The sequence below is a fragment of the Camelina sativa genome, chromosome 2 (genome assembly GCF_030686135.1).
Source record: "Camelina sativa cultivar CO46 ecotype springtype chromosome 2, ASM3068613v1".
Taxonomy (NCBI): domain Eukaryota; kingdom Viridiplantae; phylum Streptophyta; class Magnoliopsida; order Brassicales; family Brassicaceae; genus Camelina; species Camelina sativa.
This window is the reverse complement of record NC_141881.1, coordinates 30,915,833-30,940,504: the sequence shown is the minus strand read 5'-3', so window position 1 is coordinate 30,940,504 and position 24,672 is coordinate 30,915,833. Positions and strand designations below refer to the sequence as shown.

At 35.6% G+C, this 24,672-nt stretch overlaps 5 protein-coding genes across 7 annotated transcripts; 2 read left to right on the top strand and 3 right to left on the bottom strand.

Annotated features, from left to right (window-relative positions):
- Positions 1-138: 138 nt before the first annotated feature.
- LOC104744167 (putative starch synthase 4, chloroplastic/amyloplastic) lies at positions 139-3,120 on the top strand. The gene is made up of 13 exons (XM_010465186.3): positions 139-361; positions 610-640; positions 715-793; positions 892-1,020; positions 1,104-1,308; positions 1,396-1,530; positions 1,613-1,717; positions 1,854-1,952; positions 2,057-2,186; positions 2,272-2,319; positions 2,406-2,516; positions 2,606-2,694; positions 2,773-3,120. The coding sequence occupies exons 1-13, from the start codon at positions 237-239 to the stop codon at positions 2,873-2,875; spliced, it is 1,389 nt and encodes a 462-aa protein (XP_010463488.1). The 5' UTR covers positions 139-236; the 3' UTR covers positions 2,876-3,120.
- A 70-nt stretch (positions 3,121-3,190) lies between these two features.
- On the top strand, positions 3,191-6,517 carry LOC104744161 (putative sphingolipid transporter spinster homolog 1). The gene is made up of 13 exons (XM_010465174.3): positions 3,191-3,576; positions 3,919-4,050; positions 4,144-4,245; positions 4,350-4,454; positions 4,548-4,623; positions 4,718-4,792; positions 4,888-4,993; positions 5,095-5,179; positions 5,268-5,538; positions 5,628-5,747; positions 5,839-5,967; positions 6,075-6,153; positions 6,241-6,517. Exons 1-13 carry the CDS (start codon positions 3,473-3,475, stop codon positions 6,348-6,350), a joined length of 1,494 nt encoding a protein of 497 aa, XP_010463476.1. The 5' UTR covers positions 3,191-3,472; the 3' UTR covers positions 6,351-6,517.
- Positions 6,518-6,644: 127 nt separating this feature from the next.
- On the bottom strand, positions 6,645-10,437 carry LOC104744151 (phosphoenolpyruvate carboxykinase (ATP) 2-like). 2 transcript variants are annotated; one of them, XM_010465170.3, is made up of 10 exons: positions 10,006-10,437; positions 9,594-9,893; positions 9,120-9,292; positions 8,859-9,012; positions 8,661-8,745; positions 7,998-8,571; positions 7,662-7,906; positions 7,415-7,584; positions 7,162-7,330; positions 6,645-7,049 (listed from the first exon to the last, which is right to left on the bottom strand). In XM_010465170.3, exons 2-10 carry the CDS (start codon positions 9,887-9,889, stop codon positions 6,906-6,908), a joined length of 2,010 nt encoding a protein of 669 aa, XP_010463472.1. In that variant the 5' UTR covers positions 9,890-9,893; positions 10,006-10,437; the 3' UTR covers positions 6,645-6,905. The 2 variants fall into 2 exon arrangements, with proteins under 2 accessions (XP_010463472.1, XP_010463469.1); XM_010465167.3 differs by having other exon boundaries at positions 9,594-9,897; positions 10,006-10,324.
- Positions 10,438-13,867: 3,430 nt separating this feature from the next.
- LOC104744146 (putative E3 ubiquitin-protein ligase WAVH2) lies at positions 13,868-16,710 on the bottom strand. The gene is made up of 2 exons (XM_010465161.3): positions 16,064-16,710; positions 13,868-15,981 (listed from the first exon to the last, which is right to left on the bottom strand). Exons 1-2 carry the CDS (start codon positions 16,469-16,471, stop codon positions 14,233-14,235), a joined length of 2,157 nt encoding a protein of 718 aa, XP_010463463.1. The 5' UTR covers positions 16,472-16,710; the 3' UTR covers positions 13,868-14,232.
- A 4,522-nt stretch (positions 16,711-21,232) lies between these two features.
- On the bottom strand, positions 21,233-24,425 carry LOC104744131 (auxin-responsive protein IAA9). 2 transcript variants are annotated; one of them, XM_010465151.3, is made up of 7 exons: positions 23,722-24,109; positions 22,893-23,173; positions 22,582-22,787; positions 22,266-22,492; positions 22,014-22,155; positions 21,797-21,858; positions 21,233-21,588 (listed from the first exon to the last, which is right to left on the bottom strand). In XM_010465151.3, the coding sequence occupies exons 2-7, from the start codon at positions 23,124-23,126 to the stop codon at positions 21,545-21,547; spliced, it is 915 nt and encodes a 304-aa protein (XP_010463453.1). In that variant the 5' UTR covers positions 23,127-23,173; positions 23,722-24,109; the 3' UTR covers positions 21,233-21,544. The 2 variants fall into 2 exon arrangements, with proteins under 2 accessions (XP_010463453.1, XP_010463449.1); XM_010465147.3 differs by having other exon boundaries at positions 22,582-23,173; positions 23,722-24,425.
- Between the last annotated feature and the right edge of the window lie 247 nt (positions 24,426-24,672).

The following is a 24,672-nucleotide window of genomic DNA, read 5'->3' as shown; positions in this document are numbered from 1 at the left end:
GGGGTAACTTCCGAGTTTCCATATAATTGTCGTTTCAGAAGTTACGGGGTGAAATTAGAAATAAATGTTAATATTTGTGTTGAATGTTGAAATTACTTAGAATATTGGGGTATTTTCGAGTTTTTATATATTTATCATTAATATTTTATTTCCGGCTGTTTTCTATTTTGTCGTTCCCGGCAAATTTGGCTGAAGTCACTAAAGTTTCGCCGGCGACGAATTCGAACTTTTACAAAATGATGCAAGCAGCGGCGGCGGTGAATCTTTCGGTGATATGGAATCTCTCGCTGCGTGGGTCATCCTCCAAAGTTCATATACTGAACCCTAAGCATCAAAAGTCTCACGCTCTTCATTGTTTGAGGTTGATTTCGAGTTCCGAATCATCGTTTGATTTATCTACTTGATCCAAATTCTTCAGGCTAATTGAATCACTGATGTAGCATTTTAGTTATTTACAACTGATTGCTAAATGTAGTTTAGGATTTCATGAAATCGTTGCTTGTCTAGAGTGAACTTTTTTTTCCAATCTATACTTTTTGAAATTGTACTTAAAAAATGGAACTTTTTGCTTATTTCTCTTTAACTTGAAATGGATTTTGTTCATTCCAGAGGGCATGAGGAGTTTGAGAATTCTCCTCAGGTACTTTTCTGCGGTTTGAAGTATGTTAATCTCCTATGATTTTTGCTTGCATAGTGTAATTGGTTACTTTACAGGAAAATCTTGGACTACCTTCTGTTACGAAAGAGGCAAAACACAAGGATATATGGAGCCTCTTTAAAGAAGCTCAACAAAGTAAATGAAGTTCGGATGCGATATAGTTTTGGTTTCATATTTCTGGAAATGCAATCACTCACTGATTGTGTATTGTATCGTCTTTGTTGTGTATTTAGATATCATGTTCTTAAACAAGCAACGGTTAGCTGCAGTTGAAGAGCTGAAGAAGCTGAAGAAGGAGAAAGATGAATTATTAGAAAGGTTAAACCAGTTGGAGGAAGAAAGTCAGATTGTAATCAAGAAAGGTTCTGTTTTTCTGCAAGTCATGCTTTGATTTGATGATTCATAGATATGTTTCTGAAGTTGTATTTTTTCCATGTATAAGTAGATAAGTCGTCTCTATTTTGGGAGCTGCTTCTCCGTATTGATGCTATGGTGATCAATGGATTAGTGAACATTGAAGAAGCTTCATCCTTGAGAAAATTGGTTAAGGAGCATGAATTGAACATCTCCGAGTTTCCCCTTGATGTCCTGCAACAAGGAGATGCCGAAGTTCTAGCAGAACTCAGACGATTCCCACATAAAGTCAAAAGGTGAAAATTCTAGTGTGCTTTTTTTTCAAACGGTTCCCCATGTTGATTTTATTTATGTTTTGACTTCTATTTGTCATTTGGTTCCAGGAACGGTCTCCACGTGATTCATATTTGCACCGAAATGGCTCCTTTAGTTTCTGCTGGACCTTTGGCCTCATATATTACAGGGCTGTCTTGTGCACTCCAAGGAAAGGGCTACTTGGTTGAAGTTATATTGCCAAAGTATGAGTCAAATTCTTTGGACAAATATATGCTATAATGTGTGAAGCAGAATCCTATTAATGAATACTGTATTCATTAATAGATATTCTACACTTGATTTGGACGAAATTGAAGGGCTCCGGGAAATCGAAGCTGATGCATATTCTTATTTTAATGGTCAGCTGCATGCAAACCGAATATGGAATGGGTGAGTGAGTTGTTGGAAGTTACTCTTCTTATAGTGTTGATATTTTTCAGTGTTGGTAAGAGAAGAATCAGCAAAATATTGTCAAGCATTCCATTTTCTTCCTCAATTTACGGTAAGCAGAACCTTGTTTATGCAGAGTTGTCTCTGGAATAGGAGTGACGCTTATTCAACCAGTGTATTACTCGTCAATGTTTAACCGTGACAAAGTATATGGCTATACAGACGATTTTGATAGGTCAGTACTTCAATTCGATATAATTGAGCTTGAATCTTCATTTGTTTTTAGAAAGGTTTGGTTTATATATATGTGAGGTTGTTTTAATCTGTTAACAAAGTCAGGTTTTCCTACTTCTCTCGTGCTTCATTGGATTACATTGCAAAATCTGGAAAACAGCCTGATGTGTTACACATTCACAACTGGCAAACTGCAATAGTTGGACCGCTGTTTTGGGATGTTTTTGTTAATCAGGTAAAGAACGCTTCAAACTTCAGCATTCGGTTAATGACCATCATGCCGTAGTTATCTTATAGCCAACTCTCTGCAAACTTTGTAGGGACTTGAAGGTACTAGAATACTCTTGACATGCCAAGACTTTGACAAGGCAAGCCACTTTGCTTTTTTTTTTTCCCTTAATTCTTACTCATTCTACATTGGCAAAATTGATTAAGAACTGGCTGTGCTTTTTAGGGTCTTGTGACTCCTGAAAAATTGGAGCTATGTGGGCTAGATCCAGCTGAGCTCCACCGTCTTGATCGCTTACAAGATAACAAAAATCCACATTTTGTTAATATTTTGAAGGTAAGTAGAAGGAAAATACAAAAAGAATAATCTCTAAGTTACAGTCTTCTTCTCACAGTTCTTTACTTTTTCGATTACTACTACATCAGGGTGGTGTGGTCTACTCCAACAAAGTTGTAATAATGTCGTCGTCACATAGCTCAATCCCTGGTCTCGAACCAACTTTAGCTATTCACAAGTAAGTAACTGACACTTAGTAAGGGATCTCAATACATCAATCACTGTTAGTAATTCTCTTCTCCTCTTAAAAATATAGGGACAAGTTGTGTATAGCTCCCTTTGGACTGGAAACCCCAATGGAGAAAGACTTGTGCTGTGACCTTCACGTCTCTGCATATACTTCCATTAAGAACCTCTGAAACTACAAACAAGTACTAAACATGATGGTGAACATATATAATTGTTTATACGATTGTGTCCATGTCATGTCATATAAAGAGGCCAAAGTAAGGAAATTTAAAAGACTACTGTATTGTTTGTGTCCGTGTGTTTAGTCAAATTAGTTGTATGTTTGATTTGTTTTTCCAACTAACATTTGGACTCCTAAGTGTATTAAAAATAGCTTTTATTTGTTTTAAGATAATAAAAAAAAAAAATTACAACCTTTTTTCTCATAATTCTGTTGATTAAAAAAAGGAAATTTAGAAACCGTAAGTAGAAGATAAGAAGATATTGTTTTTATTTATTTGTTTTTCTTAAAAATTTATTTTTTAAAGTGATAAAATAGAATAAAATTTAGATAAATCAGAGTTTTTTTGAAAAATCACAGTTTGTTGCATAAGTAAAAAAAGAATATACCCAAATCATTATAGGAATCGGATTCATAACAGAGATAGAAGAGGGAGCTCTCTCTCTCTCTCTGTATATATCAAAAACTCAATTTTGTTCCTTTAGTAAAGAAAGAAAGACAGAGTGTGTGGAATTGAATCTGACAGCGATAGAGAGAGAGAGAGATAATGACGAAAGTTGGCCTGAGAGATTCTCCGGCTAAAGAAGAAGCTTCGACGAAGACGACGACAACACCACTGCCGACAAAAAAACGATTTTTAACTCCGGGAAGGTAAAAAAGATGAGCAATTTTGTTTATTTTCTTTGGTGGGTTTTTGAAGTTGATTACGTTGATGACGAATTATGGATTTTATGATCTCTCTCTCCTCTCTGGTTTTTGTGAAAAACGATTTAAGCGTGTGATTGTGTGAAGGAAAAAAAAACAAAATTTATGGATTTGGGTTGAGTTTCGATTTCCAAAAAGTAAGGCAATAGTTTCGTGATATGATAAACTTTTTAAGGTTGTGTCATGTTTTTGGGAAGTAGCTCAATCAAAAGATTGAATTTTTTGACCTAAGCGCTCTGTGTGGGGTTTACTTTTAACTCTTGACGGGTTTTTATTTCTTGGTTGTAGATTCGTTACAATCTTATGTCTCATTAACTTGATCAATTACGTGGATCGAGGAGTGATCGCTAGTAATGGTGTTAACGGAAGTGCAAAAACATGCGATGCTAAAGGGGTTTGCTCTGCAGGAACTGGAATCCAGTTAGTTTTTTTTTTAACCTTTCTGTTTCTGATTTTGATTTGATTGTGTTTTTTGGGAATGAGTTATAACTTTTGCTTTTTGTGTTGATACAGAGGAGAGTTTAGCTTAACCAACTTTCAGGATGGTCTTTTGTCATCTGCGTTTATGGTTGGACTTCTTGTTGCTTCTCCAATCTTCGCTGGATTGTCTAAAAGGTTAAATTTTTATAAACATGAGAATTTGTGTTTAGGTGTATGTGTATATTACCTAAGAGTCATTGTTTTGATTATCTCTGTCTCTTTTTTATGATTGCTTGCAGAGTCAATCCTTTTAAACTGATCGGTGTTGGATTAACTGTTTGGACTATTGCTGCTCTTGGTTGCGGGTTTTCCTACAACTTCTGGATGATTGCTGTTTTTCGAATGTGAGTTTTTTACTTCTTAGTATAATTACCCGCCTTTTCAATCCGGTTTCTTGTATTTAACTAACAGTCTTTTGTTTCCTAACTTTCCTATAGGTTTGTTGGGGTTGGTGAGGCTTCTTTTATTAGTCTTGCAGCACCGTACATCGATGATAGTGCACCTGTGGAAAGGGTTAGTTTTCAATTCGTCTGCTGAAACTGTTACTCTTTTTTTTGCTAGTTTACTTAGTTAACTTAATGGATTTTTTCTTTGTCTTTCTCTCCAGAAAAATTTCTGGCTTGGACTGTTCTACATGTGTATACCAGCAGGAGTTGCTCTAGGCTACGTGTTTGGTGGATACGTAAGTTTATGCTAAACTCTTTTTCCGTGTAAAGTTTTCTGCATCTGAGGAAAATATATGTATGTTTATATTCTCTATTTGATTTCCTTGTTTAGATTGGAAACCATTTGGGATGGCGTTGGGCGTTTTACATTGAGGCAATTGCAATGGCTATCTTTGTTGTTTTGTCCTTCTGTATCAAACCACCGCAGCAGCTAAAAGGTGAGAGATACTAGATAGATGCCTTTTAATCTTCATTGCATAATTCCTTCTGAAAGTTGTGCTAATTTTTATTGAAATTTTACTCTTTTCATTGTGTATAGGTTTTGCTGATAAAGATTTGAAGAAACCCTCTACATCTATTGAAACAGATGCAGAAGCTTCAGAAATTAAAACCAAAACTCCCAAGTGAGTTTCTCTATTTTTCTCTTCATTGTTCCCATCTATGCAAACACAAAAATTTGTATACTGATATTCCCCCTCGTTGTTTGGGCAGATCCAAGAACCTGTTTGTCGTATTTGGAAAAGACATGAAGGCTCTTTTCAGCGAGAAAGTGTTTATCGTAAATGTTCTTGGTTACATCACTTACAACTTTGTGATTGGAGCTTACTCATACTGGGGACCAAAAGCTGGTTTTGGTATCTACCAAATGAAAAACGCAGACATGATTTTCGGAGGACTAACAATCATCTGCGGGATTATTGGAACATTAGGCGGAAGCTATGTGCTTGATCGCATAACCGCTACACTTCCAAACACCTTCAAGGTAAAACCAAATTCATGAAACACCTTTTTTATATTACAATGAATGATCATCTTTTTCTGATTACCCTCTTAACTAATCTTTTTATACAGTTACTAGCTGCATCAACTTTACTCGGCGCAGCGTTTTGTTTCGTTGCTTTCTTGATGAAGAATATGTATGCCTTCATTGGTTTATTCGCATTGGGAGAGATTATAATCTTTGCACCACAGGTAATAATCTTCTTATTGGTTCATTGCTAATCTCTGTTTCTTTTCTCGACTTGTTTGATCCAAACAACCTTTGTTTTTGTTTTTCCTGCAGGCTCCAGTGAACTATGTGTGTCTCCATTGCGTTAGACCAAACTTGAGACCACTATCAATGGCTACTTCAACTGTTTTGATCCATATCTTAGGCGATGTTCCTTCTTCTCCACTCTATGGAAAGATGCAGGTTTGCATTTATATCATTAGTGATTACTAACTAACTACACAAAGATTATAATTTACTTTTTAGAATTACATAGATTTGTTATTAAACTCTCTCAATGCTTTTTGCAGGATCGTCTCAAAAATTGGAGAAAATCAACTCTTATCATTACTTCAATCCTCTTCCTCGCAGCTATTATATGGGGAATTGGTAAAATTATAGACTCAAGTTTTTGTTTTTTTCTACTCATCTCATAATCTTTTTTATATATCTTAAGTAATTTTTGTTTGTTTGTAGGGATATTTATGAATAGTGTGGACCGGTCTAATGAAGTAAGTGAAGATGATGAGGTCGTAGAAGAAGAGAAATTGGAAAGCAAAGCAGACAACAACTCTCCTCATGTCTGATTTTTTGAAGACATTTTTATAATTTTTTCTTCTTATACACGACCAAAATAATTCTTATCTCTCTCCATTGTTTACAATTCTTTTGATTCAATTATTCCTTAGAATTTTCAGTTTCTGTTGTGTACATAATAGACCTAATTTTTTAGAATAAAATTTGTTCTTTATTCCTTTAAGCTTACATTAGTTATACATAAATTTGGCTTCTATGTTTTTTTTATTGTTTTCAGTTAAAATATGATTAACTAAATCATGTTGAAGTATTTCCAAACATTTACAATCATGTGTGTAAACTTATTTCTTGGAAGAGAAGAAAGAATTGGTCTCATTTCAATTGGAACAACAGAAACAAATAAATCAATGAGCCACCAAACAAATGGGGTGTCAATGACATTTGTTTACTAACATTTATTCGAGTTATTTTAAATTTACTAATTTTACTGAAATATCTCATTTAAAAAATGGGGGAATTTGAAAGATAAAAAAAAAAAAAATTGAAGTTGTCTTATTGTGAAACCAAGGGTTGTTTGTATTCATCATCATCATCATCTTCATTACTTAGAAGTTAGGACCAGCTGCAAGAATCTCTTCAGTCAAGTTTCCATCATCACCAATCTTATGATTTGTGAATGTCTCAAAATTGTTTCTAAACAAGCGAGCCAATTTCAACAATGTGTCCTGATAAGCATCTTTATCTGCCCACTGCACCAAACACAAACACACATAAACCATTAGTGTCATGTTTTTAGAATTGAGTTACTCTGATTCATAAAAAGGTAAATGGTTTTTTTTTTGTCTAGCCTATCTGACTTACTGCATTGATAGGTTCGAGAATATCAGAAGGAACTCCTTCAACTTCATTTGGAATCTCCAAACCAAAAATATCTGTTTTACGGTAAGTTGCATTCAAGAGACTACCCGAGTGTATAGCATCAATGATCTTTCGTGTATACGCCAACTTGATTCGGCTTCCAGATCCATAGCTGCATATATTATCACCAATCTTGTATCAAACACTTTTCTGTTCTGTTTTTGCGGTTATAGTTGAGAGTTCAAAGATGGTTTACCTTCCACCAGACCAGCCGGTGTTAACAAGCCAACCGGTGGCTCCTTGAGCCTGCATTTTCTCGGCTAACATAGCAGCGTACTTGGTTGGGTGAAGCATAATGAAAGCAGCACCAAAACAAGCTGAGAATGTAGCTCGAGGCTCTTTAACTCCTTCCTCTGTTCCCGCAACCTGAAAAAATCACAGCTTTCATCAGGCATCATCGGTTACAAAACAACCGAACCAAACCAAATAAAACCGGAACTTACAAGAGCAGTGTAGCCACTGATGAAATGATACATAGTCTGAGCCAGATTGAGCTTGCTAATTGGCGGCAACACACCGAAGGCGTCACAAGCCAATAGGATCACGTTCTTCGGGTGTGGCCCTACGCACGGTATCTTCGAGTTGGGAATATACTCTATTGGATAAGCCGCACGTGTGTTCTCTGTCACTGATTTATCACTGTAGTCCACTTCTCTTGTATGCTCATCAAACACAACATTCTCCAAAACTGTCCCCAAAACGTCAAGATTTTATATTTAGCATGTAAAAAAACGTAACGCAAAGTTACGTAATATAAAAAAAGAAAGAGTTATAATTACCGGTTCCAAACTTGATAGCGTTCCAGATATCAGGCTCTTTCTCCCTAGCCAAATCAATGCATTTCGCGTAACAACCACCTTCGATATTGGAAACTCCGGTCTCACTCCAACAATGTTCATCATCTCCGATTAAATACCGGTTATGATCAGTGGACAATGTAGTCTTTCCGGTTCCAGAGAGTCCGAAAAAGAGAGCAACATCTCCATTTTTGCCCATGTTACAACCAGAGTGAAGTGACAAAATCTTTCGCTTAGGCATCAAGTAATGCATGACACCAAAGAGTCCTTTCTTCATCTCTCCAGCATATTGTGTGCCTAGAATCACCATCTCTCTTCTTCCTAGGTTTATGTCCACACTCGTCGACGATGTCATGTAATGAGTGAAACGGTTACACGGGAATTTCCCCGCGTTGTAGATCGTGAAATCGGGTGTTCCAAAATTCTCTAACTCCTCCGGTGTCGGACGGATACACATGTTGTGCATGAAAAGTGAGTGGTAAGCTCTTGCTGAAACAATTCTCACTTTGAGTCTGTTCTCAGGATCCCAGTTTAGGTATTGGTCATTCACAAACACCTGACAGTAAATATATAAACATGCTTTAATATATTCGTCTATAAAATTCAACTACAAAATATCATTTAAAAATGTCTATGTTAAGTTACCTTGTCCAAAGAGTTTAAGTAGTCAACAGCTCTCTCTCGGTTCACCAAAAAAGTTTGTTCGTCCATTTCGATGTTTGGTGATCCTCTGTAAGAAACATTACGTGACATAATAATAAAGTTAACCAATATGTCCGTGACAAAAAAAAAAACTAAGTAGAGATAATATCTTTAAATATATATGGAGATAAAAGGACTCACTTTCCCCACCAGAGCTCAGCCGCAGTGGTCTCATCCTTAACCACACGCTTGTCTTTAGGAGACCGACCGGTTTTGGCTCCCGATAAAGTAGCCAACGCACCAGTCGATGTCACAAAGGATCCTTTTTCATATTTAATCGCCTGCTCGTACAGCTCTGCAATCATAATGTCATATGTTTTTAAAATAGGAACATGCATGTAATAAAATCACTTCATCGCATTGGTCCTTAAATAAAAACGGTGGCGTTTTAGAGGGTGTTACCGGCGGGAGAGAGGTTGTGAAGGACGTGAGTGAACTTCAAGCCACTGTCGCTGACGTCAGCAGCCGGAGGTGACGTAGGAGTGTGTGGGACGTGTGCCACTTTCGCCAAGGACGTCGGGTCTCCTCTTATCAACTTCGGTCCTGTCTCTCTCGTCAACGAAGCCAACGATGCACTGTCCATTTCACCAAGTTATACATTCTTATTATCATTGTTTTCTTAAGAATTCATATTTTGTATGATTAATATACATGCATGCAAAATTTATTAAAAAAAAAAATCAATCACACGATTTTGGAAACCTTTCTAATCATTAAAATAAAGAAAATCACAATTATAAACCACTAATTCCTTGTAATTTTCAAACTTGTGATTGGCTTAAAAATTTTAGCGAAATTGGTAAGCATATATATATAGGCATAATAATTAGTATATCTTGTATATTAATAACAAATGTATTATGGTATATAATATACCTGACGGATTGAAGCATGGTCTCGGCGGAGACAGGAGTGGTGGGGCCACTGGTTCCGATGACACCGGCGACACCGCCATCTCTAAGAGGAGTGGTCGGGGCAGATCGTTTCTTCTGGAGACTGTGAAGCTCGTCGATGGTCTGAAAGTTGACCGGCGGTGCGGTGTCGTCCTGGCACACACTCGGCGTCGGAGTTTTGGCTCCCTTCTCCGTGGTGATCCTCGGAAGCGCATCACGCGCCGCCGCAGCCGAGAAACTGAAGTCTCCACCGCCATTCTCGTTTCCATTTCCCGCCATTTTGCTAACTTTCGGATTAAGATCAAAACACACGATTATTACTAATTAACACTCACACAACATATATATACACACGTTAAAGAGAAGTATGAAGAACAATGTAATGTAATTAGTACCGCAATGTCTTTCTTTCTTTCTTCTTCTTTAGTTTTTGTGGAAATTAAGAATAAGAAATATATAAATACGAAAATAAAACAAAATTTGTGTCAAGGAGAGATCAATGGCTGTGCTGGGGAAGAGGCAGAAGAGGCCACTTTTATAGGCTTCCTTTTGACTCAGTTTCTTCTCTTTTGATCAAATTACGCGTTTTTAGATTTAACCCTGATCAATAATAATTTTGTCTATAATCGAATGATGATTATCACGTTTGCTCGTATAGAAATGTTTTCATATTTGGAGGATTTTGTAGATAATACTTTTTAATGTTATGTGGATAATGTTACCATTAGTCCACTGTATATGATAATTAGATGACTAGGCATTACGTTGATTTAGACACATTTGTAAATCTTAATTAGGATACTAATTAGTTACTTGTGCACATGTGTGGATCCGATGGACGAGAGAATGTGTATTCATGTCTTCACGTTTGTAATTATACAATTAAGAAACAATTCCAATAAAATTCAATATAATTTCGATAAGATTTTCTAAATATGTTTAGATTTAAAATATGATTGGATTCTCAAATGTATAATAACGAAATTATTATATGTCGCTTTCCTAAATCTCATCCGTACATTTACAAAACATATTTTCTTAAAAGGATTTTTTTTTCTAATCAAATGTGCGTACAGTTGTTTGACTTAGATTATATAATACTTTTCCAATTCAAATAGTGTACATTGTACACGACAATTTTTCCCTTTATGTATTAGCATGTTGTGATATATATTTTTGTCTTATTATATAAGAATAATCAGTTAAAAACACATATATTAAGAAACAAAAATTTAACCAATAGATATTCTAGGATTCAAATAATTAGAAATTGTTAATTAATATAAAATATGTATAGAAATTTGATAAAATCTAAGAAAATGGGGTGTCTACTACGGGTTGTACATGGCATGGGAGAGATGAGTCTCGTGCTTGGAGCTAGAGGTTGATTCTGAGTTGGTGGTTGGTTTCTTAAACATAGGAATATATGATTCACATCCTCTATTTTTCCTGGTGCGGTTGTGTCATAGCTTCCTCAAAAAGGACTGGTCAGTCCGAGTGTCACATGTTTATCGCGAGACGAATTGATTAGCGGATGGTTTGGCGAATGTTGCTTTCTCCTTGTTTTCAGATTTTCATTTTTTAGAATCTGTCTCGCCTGATTTAGTGGTGATTTTTAGAGAAGATAAGCTTGGGACAATGTACCCGAAACGAGTTGTTGTGTAATTTTTTCTTTTTAGTTTTTTGTTTCTTTACAGAAGACTTATCTCCCTTTTTCTCACCCAAAAAAAATCTAAGAAAATGGAAAAAAAAAACTGTAAAACTCTTATATAATGAGACAAACTGAGTATAGAATATATATTTTGTAATAAAAAAATATGAATTTAGCCTATTAGTATTATATGCTTTTTATCTTGCATTTGTATTGTTCATTTATTGGTTCTGTAAATCAAATCTATCAATCAAAAATTCAATACCATTATATAGCTGTCTTTTAAAAAAAATAAAAACCAAAATTATAATTTGAAATATATACTATTTTCTTATAAAAGTCCACCGCCAAAGAAAAAACATATTGGTTGCTTTCAGAAGCTAATTTACAAACAACATTTTGCGAAAGGTCAAATACGAGTTCAACTGGTTTTTACGATCTCTTGTAATCTAATGCACTATGTAATGACATATAGTTTGACAATATATACTTTATTTATGTGATGTTAGACTAGTTGCACCGCACAAGTCATCATCAATTAACAAATGTTGGAAATTAGAAATCGTTGAACTATTTTAAACAAAGGTGGACAGTCCAACGTGGGCTGTAGTAAAAGGAAGCTTAACTTGAAAATTAGATAAATTGTCCTAAATTTAATTATAATTAACCTTTTTACAAAGCCAAGTGTCAGTATGCTAATCTGGACTGTTGACGGCGATCCGAAGGTCAATGGTCGACAGCTTTTTTATTTTTTTTGCGCCATCAGTCACAACCACGTCAGCTGCCTTATCTCTGTGCCGCATTACGAGGAATTAATATTATCGACACGTATACCTCTTGAGACTTGAGAGAGTTGCCAAACTTTTTTTAAGAAACTTATCAAAATTTCATAGACTAAGGGGAGGTATTGGTTTAGGATTTAGAAAGAATTTTAGTGACTTTGTGTTTTTAAAAATCTTGCTGACTTTTTAAATCATAGAAAATTAGAAAGTAAAAATGAAAGATTCTATCAGAGATTGTTAGAAAGTTATTTTAAATCTTGCTGATTTGTGTTTCCTAATCTTGTAAAATCTTTCATAAAATCTTTCAAAATCTTTCTATTTCATGAAAGAGTTTTCATGACTTTTGTTATGAAGGAAATGATATAAAATCCTAAACCAATAACACAAAATTTGAATTCATTAACAATCCAAGATTCTTTTATTTTAATTGAATAACATAAAACTTTCCATGACTTTATAAGACTCTTAATCCAATAACACTAGATTTATCAAAATTTTAGATAACTTTTTACAAATCCACAACCAATAATACCAAATTTTTAAAGAGTTTTAAAAAGTCTTGATTGAATAACAACATATTTTACATAACTTTTAAAGTCATTAAAATTCTTTCTAAATCCTAAACCAATAACCCCTCCTAATAGAGAGAATTCGGTGATTAACGTTTTCGAAGTCAAGACCATATAAATTACGTTATTTGGGCTTAAGCCCGTAATCCTATTTTATGATGGACTTTGCTTTACAGAGAGATTAAGGTAATTTTCGACATCTTTATTTGTGGGTCGTTTTCCACACCAGGCAGTGTGACCGGCACGGACAGTGAAGGCTTTTGATTTGGGAAAAAGCCATATATAATGGGCTTACTTACACGTACATGGTAACGAACTTTAAAAGCTAAAAAAGCCATAGAATAGAATACATGGTTATCAAAAATCAAAACTCCAAAATACAGTACTAATATGCTCTCATACATTGTTTTAAAACAAATCGGATGATAATCATGATATGGATAATGTGATGGGATAACATGATTTGAGGACGGATCAGATACCAAATATGTCCATGTCCTGAAATTTCAAGATGATATATTATCTAATCAGTATCCCACTTTTTACCTAAACACTCAACAAAAGTAATATGTCTCCCCTTTTATAAGTTGTGATCAACCATGTGTGATTGATAGAGGATAGATTAGTACTCCTCCTATTTCAGTCTTGATTTGACCATTAGTTCGAGATTCTTCGGCCACTGATCATTATAGAATCATATCGAGAAGTGGACCTTTTGACAATAGTTTGATCAATTAATCCATTTAATTAACACATTCTATAAATCATTGCCTTAAAAAAACAAATGCAACTTGGCCGCTGGTTACATTAATAGTTAAATGAAAAGAAAGCATTGCAACATTCCCAACCGGCGCAATCCCACCACGGTCCATCCCACTCAACGACTCACCAACAACCCCAATCCACATGCCCGTGCCCCACGCACTTTTTAAATCCTTCAAACCCGGTGCAACCAACACCGTGGAAGTAGGCTTATAGCCTGTAACCCCAATCAAAAATCCTTTAATAGTACTAATATTATTATAAAACAATCTTGGAATACACTTTTTATGGTATCCTACTAAGTTTTCAATCACAACATAATAGGCTATAATGATGATCACATGACTAATCATGATCATTCATTATGAAAAGGTGTAAAATATAATTAATCCGCTAAGCTTAAACGGCATGATAATATAAACTAAGTAGAAGTTAACTTTTGATTTTGAAGTCCAGCATTACAAGCACACTCTAATAATCCACTATAACTCTCTTTTCTAAATAAAAAATAGACTTTCATTTTATTTTTATCTACAAATTCTTTTTCAGCTTTTCAGTCATATTAATTTGGATTTTCTGAAAATTACAAAAAGGAAGAAGATAAAATAAGACCAATTAATTTCTCAAAGTAGGGTCTCAATCTCTCTGCATACAAAAGGCCACACCCGTCGGCTACTGCTTGTCGCTATCATCCACCTTAGTAGTACTAGTAGTAGGGGTCCTTTTCTAAAAATCATACTTCTATTATTAATTTATACCTTACTAAATTATTGGCTATTATTATAGTATAATTTTATATATACCCAATATATTCAAAAATCATTGAAATGGAATTATAGAAAAAAAGAAAAATTAAAATTAAAATCTGGCATTTTCCAAGCCGTGCATATCGCTGACTCGATTTAAATGCTTCCTCATAATAGCCACTTTAGCTAACTTCTCGGCTGCTCTCCAAGCCGAAGTTGGTGTAAGCTGCTCCGGTTTCTCTTCAGCTCGGTTTACTAAACCATTTCTCGGTTTAATCCGGCTCAGCTCAGCTAACTCACCTTCTAAGCTCCTTAAACAATCATCATCCGTAGCATTGGACCTAGCCATCGTTAGGACCTGATAAGCTCCGGCTAAATCGTCACGCTCGATAAACCGACGCGAATCAGCTACGGCGCGGCACACGGAGTGTAGATTCCTGAGCCGTTCGATGCTCGAAGATACGAATCTGACTGATTGTGGCCGTGGGATCAAAAACCGTTTCTCTTTAGGACACGTCATCGGCTGATGTGTCATAGGGTCAACGATCGAAGACTGTACGGACATTACATGGTGGGAGCCACTCGACGAAGTCGGAACTTTGAGCTCAACGAGAAACTCTCTCTCCTCCCCGGCGAACAAATCTCCGACCACGACGACCGAACCGGATCCGAAACTCTCGGATCGACCGGTTAAAGAGTAAACCGATGAAATCTCGGTCAAATTAGATCCGTTGACCAAACCTAGGTTAAGCTTCACGTCATGGAGAGCCACGTTGAGCAACGAAGCGATTCGCTCCGTGAACGCGTCTCGAAGCGGCGCGTGATGCAACGCTCCAGGAGACGCGATGTAGACGGAGTGAACCGGGATCTCCGGACGAGATAAGCGCGTGGTAGAAACGACGAACGGCGCGCGCGTTGAGTTTAGTTTAGCTTTCAAAACAGCCTCCGGTTGATCCTGACCGTCCGATAAAACGAAGATGCTCGCCGACGGATTCTTCTCCCGGCGATCTTCAACGACTTTAACCGCTTTCTTCAACGCGTCGTTAACGGTCATTCCTACACCGCCGGTGGTTTCGATTCCGACGAGTGCGTCGACCATCCGCCGCGCCGATCGTCTTCCTTTCGCCGTCATCCGTCGTAACGGCATTAACCGTTTCGATCCCGTCGAGAAAACGACGATTGATAACCGATCCATCTCTCGGAGCAAAGAGATCACCGATCTTATCGCGTGCTTCACCGTCTGCAAATTAGCTCCGCCGTTGCTCAAATCGAGAACCGTCACCACGTCTATCGACGGTCTTCGCGCTTTAATCGCGTCTGTGAATGACGACGACGACGAGGCTTTCAATTTCATGACGACGACGTGTGTCTCCTTCCTTTTCCCGGTTTCCACTACGGCGGATTCCGGTTGCAACCTAACTTCCAGGTTCCCGGAGATTGAAGGAGTCGTCGGATCAGTCAAAGAAGAATCAGCGAAGAATCCGGGGAACTCATCGTCATCTTCAACGTCGTCGTTTTCGTCGGATTCATGTATAGTGTTGATCTGAGCAAGAGAAACGGGAGAGTAAGCTAACGGCTCGTCGTCGTTGTAAACTCTCAGAGACTTCCCCGTTTTGATTTCTCGGATCTCGGGTTTTCTATTCGGGTCGGATCCGAAGTTGTTGTTAGTGACAGCCGTGGAATTAGACTTGGGGGTGTGATTCCACGCGGCGGAGCAAAACGGACAACGCTTGTCTTCTAACCTAACGGCGCAAGAGAGGTGAAAAGAATGTGAACACTCCGCCGTGAAAATCGCCGCCGTGGAATTGGTTTGGTTTGAGTTCACTCTTTGCAAACAAATCCCACATCTGCTACTATTACTCTGTTTCCACACCAGAAAAAACAGAGCTTTAGATTATTAATTACTAATTAGTATAAACAGAGTTAAGAAGTAAAGTAAGTACCTTGTTGAGAAGAAGCGTGGCACGGAGGAGAGAGACGCCACCGTGAGAGGAAGAAGAAGAAGATGATTTAGGAGAAGAAGGGTTAGAGAAAAACTTGGGACTTGAGGTGTTACTTGTCCTTGGAGTAGCGTTGCTTGTGGTTCTGCAATGGAGTTTTGGACTAGTTGGAAGAGATGGGAGAGTGACTGCGGTTGAAGCGGAGGAGCGGCATCCAGTGCCACCACCACCACGAGATCGGAGACGAGGAGTTGAAGGGTTGGATAAAAATCCAAACTTTGATCGGAATCTTGGAGTGGGAATTGGAGGATGATCAGATTCAGAGTTATGAATGTGTTGAGGTTGTTGTTGTTTATCTTCTTGATTACTTGGAACGGAAGTGCAAAACGTTTTTCTCCAACCAAACACCATTTTCCAAAGCTTTGTTTCCTTCTTCTTCTTCTTCGTCTTTCTTCTTCTTGAATTCTATTTCTTCAAGTAGTTATAGAGAAGAGGAAGGAGAGGACTTTGGGCATGGATCATAAGGAAGATGGAGAAATTAAATACTAAAGATAAAGACTAGAGAGAGAGATAGAGACATTTTTTTCTTTAGTGATGTTAATGTTTAATGTTTAATGTTTATTTTAATTCTTAGTGAAATATTATAAGGTAAGAAAATGTAACTTTATGCGTCTGAAATGGCTTTTGTTTCCATTTGCATGTAAGTAATTTTGTTTGCATCGATGAAAATCATATCACTGAATCACTGATCCTTTACGTCCCCCTTTTTAAAATTTTTTGGGTCAAAATTGTTATTTTTATTTGAAAATGATATCATTGGGATGGATGATAAAGTGAAAATAAAAAGTCAACGGTATAACCGACCATATGCAAGCAAATGAGATTTCAATTAACTTAAGACGCGGAGATCTTTGTTTCCCAATTTGCATGTAAAAAACCATTACTAAAAAACATTTAACAATTAGTATATGATTGTTGAATGTGAGTATTCCTATTGAATGGTCTACAATGTGGTTTGATTATAATATTTAACTCGTCGGATTCTTCGAAATGCAAATTATATGATAGAGTGAAGGTCAAACATGTGGCACGTGACATTAGAATCTGAGCAATAAACGGTATGGTAAGCTTGTTTTTAGAACCAAACAAATATATATCAAAATGGAAAATTTACATAGATAAGATAATAATACAAAAAATACGTCGTCTAAGAGGTGTATTGTGTTGATTGAGATATATAGTTTGAATCTGATAGTTATGTTCTTTTCGATAATCTTTACATTACATGCTGACTGGATTTACCTATAAGTTTTGGATGCGGGATTACAAAATGAAAGAAAAGTTTAGATGTTGTTTGATGGAGAAAGATCGAAGTGAATACTTTTTTTTTTCTTTTATATATCTACCAACAAAATAATACTACAAATTTTCAACATTTCGAACTATCCAAAATTCCAAATTATACAATTATATGATGACGACAAGAGCTAATGATATGACATAAAGATTAGACTGGTCCAAGGCCAGCAAATTTTGAATTCTAGCCATGTTTTTTGTTTTGATTTTTTTGACTTCGATAGTTGTTCCTTTCTGTATTACTTAATATGTTGACAACCTTTTTATTGGCTGATCAAGTAATTAAGATTACTCTATTGGCTGATCGAGTTATTAAGATAATGTAATAGTAATACTAGCTCAAAGGTATAAAACTCCAAAATATAAATTATTGCAATGAATGGATGAAACAGTATGGCCTAAAAGACAAGTGGTAAGGCTAATAATTTTGTAACACTACGATAACCAATACTCTTTCTACGATTATTTGGATTTGAACAAGTGTTTTGTTCATGTGGGCAAAATCTCTCCAGACGTCGCAAGTCCTAACTATGAGAAGTAATAATCCGCAAACATTTCTTTTTTACAAATTAAAGTGCTACGTGTTGAGGGGATGCTAAATCAAAGTTGTAGTTAAGCATTTGTAAGTTGTTTGGTAGGCTTTTAAGTGGCTGCCATTGTAGGGGGAGCACATGACTTCGTGCGTGCATGACATGGAATCATTGATTACCATCCAACAGAAACAAAACAAAAAAATTGAACATATTAGTTTCTTAATTTAATTTAGTTGGATATAATTTAACGTTCGACAGGACTTGTATTAGTACACCTATTAATTAGAAAACTGTGGAAGATCTTCGAGTGTCCTACACAATCACAATTGTACGTATACTTGGTCTGTCCGGACAAAACTGCTAATCAAACCTTTCAAAATAAATGAAAAAAAAAACTTAATTGAACAATAATAATGCTAGCTGATACGATTTTGTCCATATATAAATTAGAACATGACCTCCCATGATTGATAACTGATAAGAAATCTATGGATACCATCGATTCGGTGGGTTGTTGAAGGTCTACCAAATCGGATTACACATTCATACTCATAATTTTACGTATTTAGATTTATCAAGCTTATGTTCTGTGATATTTTGTTTGGTTCACCCGTAAATTTGATATATATTTTCTAGAGTTTGAATCAAACTGCATGCAAACAGTTCATTTAGACAATTGATTCTAAAGACTTAGTTAAAAAAATCCTATATAGGTGATGCAGTAATGCTAACTAACGATATAGATATAAACTATTCTTGTATGTGAAATATATTGAGATACTCGTACTTTTCGATGTTCCATGTTAATCAGTTTATATATCTACCATCTTACTCATACTTTTTTGGGTTTCTCGTTTGATGAGAAATAATTTTGGGAACTAACAACCATAGATGAGTGTTATAGGTAATGCCACGTTCCATTGTTGAGATGCATAATTCAATTTATATCTGTTGGAGACAAATTTGACATGTCATTCCCTAAGTCTATTTCATATTTAATTGTAGAAATATTGAATTCAACTATGTATAGTTTATAGACGTATATAAATATATAGTACGTCCCATTCGAAATAAGTGCATCAAAACGAAGCGAATTAAATGAGATTCACGACCAATGATTGTTGTTTTATGTGTATACTATTAAGTTCACGTGAAGCTACAAGAATCACACATACATACATATAACATTAATTATTTGGATTAGAGTAACAAGAAGACTGATTTAAATTCGACCCGTAGATTCTCTTTTAATCATATCGATCGAATATATGCTTTGGGATTTGATCAGTTAATGCCTGTTTGAAAAAAATGGATAGTTGAATAACCTTTCATTTGGGTGGGGTTTAATCATATTGTTTTGTCAACGCTACGAAAATTATTAAAATGAGCATTAAATTATGATTAACACAATTTTTTAGTACAAATCAAAATATCAAACCACCATAGCCATCTGCCAAAAGGCCCAAAACCAAAGGCGCATTATGTAAGCACCTTCAGGAACAGCAAATAAATAAACGTTCCTTGAAAGAGAGATTATTATATACTAGCAATTTATGTCCATGTATCTTTTGATTATCTTTCTCAACGATATTATTCGATACTATTTAAAGTATTGTTATTCACTGAGTTTAAAACTGATTGGTTGCAATTCATGATATTTTCATTAAGAGATTATATAATATGCTGATGAGTTTATACGCACTCATGGGAGTGTAAACAAAGTTTCATGGAAGGTTAACAACTTAAATGATGATATTAAAACCGTCTTTAGTATGACTATTCATGTTGGTTTAAAAGATCATTGCATATCGATTCAGTTAACTGACAGTTATAGAATTATTTATTGGTTTTTATATTCCATAGGGCTAAACACATTTTGACTATTATAATCTTCTAACTCGATGAGCATTTGAACGATGAAAAATTGGTTGATTTCGTTCGGAGTCTCATCCACTGCTTATGTTTCCATTTCCCTAAAAACTATGACTAGTTTCGTCGCTACATTCGGATTATAAGTATGTGTTATGATTTAATGTTTCCGTACAGAGCCGTGCAGACGTTATAGAAAAAGAAACCTTCGCCTGTGGCATCCAATTTTGGAAAAAAATTAAGGACATATATTTATAATATTTATTACTCTTATAAAGTTTATTCCTAATAAAAATTATATACTTTTACAAATTATATATAAGATGAGTTTATACTTTTATATGTTACAACGCTGAAAACTCAAATATATAGAGAATTTAGAATCAAAATATGGACTCATCTACAATCTGGTTTTAAACATGAGCTTATACTATGTTAATTAATTAATTAAAAAATAAATAAAAAGAATCCGACAAACTAGTTAGACGGTAAGAATTACAATAGATTTTTGCCAGCTTTCTTTTCGTCGTTAATTCTGATTTTTTTATTCTAATGTAAAATAATGCAGTGGTTAACTTTTACATCAATGTTTTTTTCATCAAAATGTATTTGTTGAAATGTCAAATTAAAATTAATTAATGGTTTAATTTCTAGTTCTATTTACTTTTTTGGTTAGATGTTTTGCAACCCAATATTTTTCAGAATCGTTTTAATTTGTTTGTTTGTTTCTTTTTATTTTTATTATGATCATAATGACGTTCATTTTGTAGACATTTTTATTTTGGTTAAAACCCAACCATTTTATTTTTCATCGCTTGTGGTATTCGTTAACCTTCGCACGGCTCTGTTTCCGTATTAAAATGTCTGGTTACAATTTAACAAATCCATCTCGAACATTAAAGTATTTATCTATATCTAAGATTGTTTTGCAAATGCATGCACAGAAAGGGTACCTCTAATGTTTACAATGTTCCTTTCTTCACAGCTCATGTGTGATGTGTTACTATAACTTACTAATATAAACAAATGGTCTCGTAACGATGCACATGCAGGAAAATTAGAAGATTGGAGATGAAGTAGAGCGGAGAAAAGAACTTTTACACTAAAAAAAAAGACTTAAAGCGAACTGAACCAAACCGGAAAAGTTAAACCACACTGAGCCAAACCGGAAAATTGAAACAAAATCGAGCGCAGACTTTGTTAATAAACCGATTGGTTCCTTTACCGAAGTCACACCGAATTAAACCAAAATTTTATTAATCAAAACCAAACTACTTGGTTTTATTCGATTTCAGGTTTTACAAACCGTAAAACAACCAAAACGAAAAGAAAAAACAAATCAAAGCCGAGAATCGTTAAATCGGACAAGAAACAAAAAGGGAGAAGGAAAAGGAAGAGATAAAAAGAGAGAGAGTAACAAAAAAAAACATTACATCAAATAAACCAAACATAAAAGTGAAACACACATCCAAAACAAACCAAAAAACATTAACGAAGCAACGACCAGTTTACTGGTTCGACTAAATCAACAAACAAAATAAGATCATTTTTAATTCTTCTTCATTTTTCCTTACAAACGTAGTCCTACTTACTTTTTTTTTTTCTTAAATCTCAGAAACTACTAAATTGATATCGATGTTTCCAAATTTAAAAAGAAACACCGCCAAAAGATCGCACATATTTTGTATATATAATTAGAAAGCTTGGTCATTATCATGTTCCATCTTTAAGCTCTCATCTTCGATTTCTCCACTGCTCTCGGAGCTGCAGCTGTAACATCACATTAAGACATTCAGAATCAAAGAATTAGACCAAGCTCCCTACTAAGGGCTTATATACTTGACGTGTTTTGTGTTTACTCCCAAAAGAAACCAAGTGATCAAACAAATCACTTCTAATAATGGGTCTTTGAGGATAAATTTTAGAGAAAGTAGTTTGAGTTATATCTTAGGAGTTAGCGAGAGAAGATAAAGCTTACCTAACCCAATGGCATCACAGCCTTTCATTATCTTCAGCTTCTTGCAGACATCAATGAACATCCTGTAATATTACAGATTCGATCAGCAATCACTCAGGAACGGTTATACCAATCACAATGATTTAATCTTCTACGGTATGTTTGGATTTGACTCTAAGATATCTGGCAAAGAATAGAAGGCTTCGAACAAGTTTTGCAAATAAAAAAGGAAACTTACTCCCATGGAACATCTCCAACAAGCATCCAATCTCCATCCTTGTCCTCATAAGTGAGCACATAGTCTTTTCCATTCAAAAGATCCTTTAGCTTGGTCTCACTAAGCATATCCTTGCCAGCAGCTCCATTAGATCCACATTGACCTAAACATCAAATAAAACTGTGCAGGTTAACCACTTTGATTGCACTCACTGACCCACCAATAGAATTTACTAACAATGACACATCAGTAGCAATCACTGAAACATCTCACCAAGAGTGAAAGTGGTGAACATTTTCTCTAAAGCTGAAGAAAGCTCCCCGTAGTTAGTGTAGCTCCTCAGGTCAACTTTCCTCAGATAAGGAGCACCATCCATACTAACCTTCACGAAAAGGGCTCCAGAACCTGGCCTCCCATCAACTTCATCACTGTTCTTACAAGTGGTGGCCAATGTGTTCTTCCTGTAGGATCTCACAGGAGGCCAACCAACAATTTGTGCCCTGAAACCAAAAAAACACCAGTTAGGCTGATGATGAAAGTAATCCGTATCAAAAATGAGGTGAATGATCCTATCTTTTCTAAGTCATACTTAGCTGCAGGTGGACTAGAGCTGTTGTTCGTAGTGCTTGACTGTCCTTTCGGTATGCTTTGAGGCACATCCTTCTTTGTAACAGACTTGGTCGCTGCAGCTTCAGGGAACATCCAGTTCTTCTCAGTATAAACTGAACTTTTAGCTTCAGCAAACTGATCCATGGTGTCAGAGAAGCCTCTCTTGTTTCCTGAGGCATTGTTTTTCTGTGAAGACGAACAAATCTCATCTTTAGAAGGAAGCAAAGGAAAGAACGGCTTCTCATCTAGCTTTACTGAGTTCTTCATCAAGTTAAGATCTGTGTCTCTCGCCTGTGATCCAGGAAGGCCAAGTGTAAGCTCAGTAGCCTTGAGGCTGATACTAGCTTTGTCATCTTCGGTAAGACCCGCGGAGAGAGTGGAGCTTCCAACAGAAGAAGAACAATCAGAGAGACCCAAGTAGTTATGCTCTTTTAATGCTACAGTGGTTCCTCTGGAGATGCAATTGCTAGTAGGTGAAGAACTAGCTACAGAGACATTGCTCTGTAGCTCCTCTTCCGGAGACATTGGATAAATACTTACCTTGAAACTGCAAAGCAAAGCTGCTGCTTTACCTATAAAAGATCAAATCATGAAACCACTTACAATTTCTACCAAAATAAAGAGAAAACATAAAATTCCAGGCTCCAAGAAACTCTACTTTACATCAATTTTGTTTTCTAGGTTAGATTCTTATTCTAAATCAGCCATAAACCAGAGGTAACTACTACTCAAAATCAAGGATACTAAACATAAAGGCCCAACACAAAATCTAGAGCAAAACGAAGCTCAAAAGCTAGAAGCTACCAAAATAAAGAAGTCAACTCAAGGTCAGACGAAGAAACTGAACAGGTCCAGATACATTTTATTCGAGCTTGATGATCTCAGATTTCACCTTCTACAAATTTTTCTATAAACACACCAAAAAACCTAAAGAGCATAAGCCAGAAAAAAAAAACCCAAAATTCGCCATAGAAAATACCTAAAGAGTGACAAAAAAAAAAAAAAAAAAAACTCAAATAGCTCGTAGATCTAGTAATTACAAACACAAATTCACACACGCAAACACGATTACACGGATTTGAGAGAAACACTAAAGAAGAGAGAAGAAAATAGTTTTTACCTCAAGAGAAGACAAATCGTAGATGAAAATGGAAAGCTTATGAGGAAGAAGAAGAAGAAGACGATCGAAAGTAACGAATCTCAGAAGAGGAAGAGAATAATTTTGCAAACTGTAGAAGAGGAATAGCAAAGAGAGAGAGAGAGAGAGAGAGAGAGAGAGAGAGGTGTGTGTGTGTGTGTGGGTGTGTCAAGAAGGTCCTTCTTCCATTAAAGCAGAGAAGCTTAATTTAATTATTCATCACCCAGAAAACTCGTAGCCGAGAGAGAGAGAGAGAGAGATCAAATTAATTAAAGAAAGAAAGTGGCAGAATCGTAATTAAGTTAAAAAAAAGTTGCCCATTTTCTTTTTGTTCATCATGGATGGATTCTAAAATCCAACGGTTCAGATTGGATCGTGTTACGAAGGGCGTTTGTTGATGTATGGTGTCGGGAGTCGGATCTTTTTTTTCTGGCTCCACCCGGAAAGAGGGATGGATGGTTTTTTTTGTCTCCAAATTATTAAATCCCGATTCTATCCTTTTGTATATAAATGAGTAATTAAAAGAAGAAAAAGGGTAAAAGAGTAAAAAAGAAAAAGAGGGGGAAGGGGGAGGGGACAAGAAAGCGGCATTCCAAGTCGGTTTGCCGGGTGGTGAATGGGACATCTAACCTCCTCCACTTTCTCTTTCTCTCTCTCTCCACTTTATTAGTACTAATCTCTTTATTAAATTTCTTAATCTTTTTATTTTTAATTTTAATGATAATCTCTTTTTGATCCTTTTTAACAATTAACTTTTTAATTAAGAGAATTCGGCCACCTTCTTAATTTCTTTTAAACTTTCATTATTGCATTTCCTTATCTTTCGCTTTTTTTTTGTTTACTTAGATTGGCCCAACTGGATGGGCCCCTATTAGTCTCCCAAACTTGAATTTTTCCCTTTTTTTAGTATGGATTTATTTAAGCCTTCTAGAT

Bases quoted from the DNA above. Each gene is read 5' to 3' on its own strand.
- LOC104744151 (XM_010465170.3), bottom strand. From the start codon at position 9,889: ATGGCGGGAAATGGAAACGAGAATGGCGGTGGAGACTTCAGTTTCTCG. The intron at 9,293-9,593 runs GTATATTATATA...TGAAATGGACAG, and splicing joins ACCATGCTTCAATCCGTCAG to TGCATCGTTGGCTTCGTTGA. The intron at 8,746-8,858 runs GTGAGTCCTTTT...TGTTTCTTACAG, and splicing joins GCTGAGCTCTGGTGGGGAAA to AGGATCACCAAACATCGAAA.
- LOC104744131 (XM_010465147.3), bottom strand. From the start codon at position 23,126: ATGTCTCCGGAAGAGGAGCTACAGAGCAATGTCTCTGTAGCTAGTTCT. The intron at 21,859-22,013 runs GTAAGTTTCCTT...GTAATATTACAG, and splicing joins GTTGGAGATGTTCCATGGGA to GATGTTCATTGATGTCTGCA. The intron at 21,589-21,796 runs GTAAGCTTTATC...GTGATGTTACAG, and splicing joins CTGTGATGCCATTGGGTTAG to CTGCAGCTCCGAGAGCAGTG.
- LOC104744146 (XM_010465161.3), bottom strand. From the start codon at position 16,471: ATGGTGTTTGGTTGGAGAAAAACGTTTTGCACTTCCGTTCCAAGTAAT. The intron at 15,982-16,063 runs GTACTTACTTTA...GTGTGGAAACAG, and splicing joins CCACGCTTCTTCTCAACAAG to AGTAATAGTAGCAGATGTGG.
- LOC104744167 (XM_010465186.3), top strand. From the start codon at position 237: ATGATGCAAGCAGCGGCGGCGGTGAATCTTTCGGTGATATGGAATCTC. The intron at 1,953-2,056 runs GTCAGTACTTCA...TAACAAAGTCAG, and splicing joins TATACAGACGATTTTGATAG to GTTTTCCTACTTCTCTCGTG. The intron at 2,517-2,605 runs GTAAGTAGAAGG...CTACTACATCAG, and splicing joins ATTTTGTTAATATTTTGAAG to GGTGGTGTGGTCTACTCCAA.
- LOC104744161 (XM_010465174.3), top strand. From the start codon at position 3,473: ATGACGAAAGTTGGCCTGAGAGATTCTCCGGCTAAAGAAGAAGCTTCG. The intron at 3,577-3,918 runs GTAAAAAAGATG...TCTTGGTTGTAG, and splicing joins CGATTTTTAACTCCGGGAAG to ATTCGTTACAATCTTATGTC. The intron at 5,539-5,627 runs GTAAAACCAAAT...CTTTTTATACAG, and splicing joins CACTTCCAAACACCTTCAAG to TTACTAGCTGCATCAACTTT.